Raw genomic sequence first — 3253 nt, forward strand, 5'->3', positions numbered from 1 at the left:
TTTGGATTCTAGAGAAAAATTGGTGAAGTCTTTGAAGTGCTCTCTTTTCTACTTCAATCCACTAACTTTACCATCGGAGGATTCAAGACCGGCTTCCACTGGTCTTCTCTGATTTTCTTTGGTTTTTCAGGACTCATTCTTCAAGATCAACAATATCCGAAGACTTTTCAGCCCACTGATTTCTAAGGACTTATCAGTTGGCGTCGTTTGTGGGAAAGTAAGAAATTTGTTGTCTTTTGAACTTAGTTTATTAAGTCCTGTAATTTCTTTCTCCAATAAAGGGTTGAAATAGTTCGGACAAGATCTAGGGCTACGAGTCCAAGCCTTCAACAAAGCAGGGATGCATCTAGTAACCCTCACCGCGACCGTCAGTCAGCACCCACCATGCAACCATCTTCATTCCAACATATGCAATCCATGGCCGCTGCTATGGCAGAGTTAACTCGTCAGAACCAAGAGTTGGTTAGACAACTTGAGTTAAGGAAGCAGCCTCATGAATGGAATGCTGAAGAACGGGCCCAAAGTCAAGAAGAGGAAAGGAATGTTGAAACGGAAAATCAGTCAAGGGGTTCCGCTTCACGGAGGGTACCTCATTTGGAAAGGGAAATGGATCAAATAAGAAGGGTCATGGACGAGATGAGGGAAAACATGAGGAAAACAAACTCTGTGGAAGACTTAGTTCACAGAACTGATTCCCTCTTTGTGGCGTCCATCAATGCTCATCCTTTGCCACCTAAGTTCAAGATGCCTCCTCTAGATTCGTATGACGGGACGCGAGATCCTTTTGACCATATTGCCACCTTCAAAACTACTATGCATCTTCAAGGAGTTCCAGATGAAATAATGTGCAGAGCTTTTCCTACTACCCTCAAAGGACCTGCACGAGTGTGGTTCAGCAAAATACCTCATAATACAGTGACGTCCTTCGAAGAGTTAAGCAAGTTGTTCGTTAACAATTTTATTGGAGGGCAGAGGCACAAACGTTCTTCGTCTAGCTTGCTAACCATAGAGCAAGGGGAGAATGAAAGTTTACGGTCCTTCATCACGCGCTTCAACAGGGATGCCTTAGCGGTGGACGAGGTGGATGATAAACTCCTTCTGGCCGCATTTTATAATGGAGTTCATTCTGATTTATTCATCCATAAGTTATATGAACAAGTGCCTCAAACCATGGCTGAACTAGTTCATTCAGCCCAGAACTTTATGAATGCAGAGGATGCTATCATAGCCAAGAAGAGGAAGAGAGTTGAGAAAGTTGAAGCCAACCCAATGCGTCAGTCGGAGCAAGGCCCTCGTCCTAAGAAAGGACGGACAGAAGATAAGAGGGATCGAGAAAAGAAAGCAGGTCCTTCAGCGCGAAATCAACAGTACACCCCTTGAACGTGCTACTTGAGCAAGTCCTTATGCAAATCAAGGACGAGCCTTCTTTGAAGTGGCCAGAGAAGATGAAGGGAGATCCCAACAAGCGCAATAGGAATAAGTATTGTCGCTTCCATAGGATTATGGGCATAATACGGATGAATGCTTTGATTTGAAGCAGCAAATTGAGAATCTCATCAGGCAAGGAAAGTTGAGAAATTTCCTTGGACGAGACCACAAGGATGAGAAATTGAAAGCGAAGGTAGAGGATCATCACGACCACCCTCGGAGAAATAAGAATCATCCTAGGGGGAAGTCCTACAGGACAGTCGTCCAAGTCAAGAAAGCATACTTGAAAGCAGTACAGAACGTTCAACTCTCTGGACGATTACCGAGTGAGAGAACTACAAATAAGCAGGCGATCACCTTCACGGACGAGGATGCAGAGAGAATTCACCATCCTCATGACGATGCTATTGTCATCACCCTCCTTATTGCTGACTACAAGACCAGAAGGGTGTTGATAGATAACGGAAGCTCGGTGATATTTTGTATTATCCACCTTTCAGCAGATGAATTAGGACGAGATCGGCTGCGACAAGCGAGCTCCCCCTAGTGGGTTTTGGTGGAATGAAGGTACAACCTGTGGGCAGTATTTCATTACCAGTGACAGTGGGGGCATATCCGTAGCAAGTTACCAAGGAGGTGAACTTCCTTGTGGTCGATTGTTCATCCTCTTACAATGCAATAATTGGGAGGCCAACCCTAAATAGGTGGAAGGCAGTTACATCTACCTACCACTTGTCAGTCAAGTTCCCGACGGAACATGGGGTAGGCCAAGTACAGGGAGACCAATTAACAGCAAGAGAGTGTTATCTAGCCATGCTGGCTGCGGACGAGCAAATTCAAGCAATGAATATTGAAGAAAAAAAAGTTATGGCAGAACCCATTGAAGCGTTGGAAGATATTCCTTTAGATGATAATAACCTGAGAGGTGTACCAGGGTTGAGCAGATCTGGAAGCGAAGATCAAGAAAGATCTCATTTGTTTTTTAAAAAGAAACAGACACGTGTTTGCATGGAGTCACGAAGGCATGCCGAGTATAGATCCTGGTGTCATTACCCATCGTCTGAGTGTATACCCTTCCTCCAAACCAGTGCGGCAAAAGAAGAGGGTGTTCGCCCCAGAGAGAGACAATGCTGTTAAGGAGGAAGTTCAAAAGTTAATTATGGCGAAGTTCATTCGAGAGGTATACTATCCTGATTGGTTGGCCAACGTAGTCATGGTCAAGAAGGCGAATGGCAAGTGGAGAATGTGTGTTATTTCACTGACTTAAACAAGGCTTGTTCCAAGGATAGTTACCCGTTACCATGCATTGATCAGCTGGTAGATTCTACTGCAGGCCACAAGTTGCTCAGTTTCCTGGATGCTTTCTCTGGATACAATCAGATTAGGATGGATGAAGCGACCAAGAGAAGACGTCCTTTGTCACCAGTCAGGGATTATTTTGTTATGAAGTGATGCCTTTCAGTTTGAAAAATGCTGGAGCAATGTACCAACGACTGGTCAATCATATGTTTCGTCCACAGATCGGGCGGAATATGGAAGTCTATATAGACGATATGTTGGTGAAAACTCAAGACGAAGATAGGCATCTGGACGACTTGCAGGAAACATTTGATACACTGAGGCAGTATCACATGAAGTTGAACCCTAGTAAATGTGCTTTTGGAGTATCATCAGGAAAATTCCTGGGGCTTATGGTCTCCTACAGAGGAATCGAAGCAAACCCTGACAAAATTCAAGCAATATTGAGTATGAAGCCTCCGAGCAGTGTTAAAGAAGTCCAGTCCCTCACCGGACGAGTTGCCACCCTCAACAAGTTTTTTCTAAA

The 3253-nt window shown here is 44.4% G+C and overlaps 1 protein-coding gene across 1 annotated transcript; it reads left to right on the top strand.

The window, feature by feature from the left end:
- Window positions 1-417: 417 nt before the first annotated feature.
- LOC136062322 (uncharacterized) lies at window positions 418-1380 on the top strand. The gene has a single exon (XM_065761234.1). The coding sequence runs from the start codon at window positions 418-420 to the stop codon at window positions 1378-1380; it is 963 nt and encodes a 320-aa protein (XP_065617306.1).
- Window positions 1381-3253: the final 1873 nt, after the last annotated feature.

The sequence above is a fragment of the Quercus suber genome, unplaced genomic scaffold, assembly GCF_002906115.3.
Source record: "Quercus suber isolate HL8 unplaced genomic scaffold, Cork oak 2.0 scaffold_18, whole genome shotgun sequence".
Lineage (NCBI taxonomy): Eukaryota > Viridiplantae > Streptophyta > Magnoliopsida > Fagales > Fagaceae > Quercus > Quercus suber.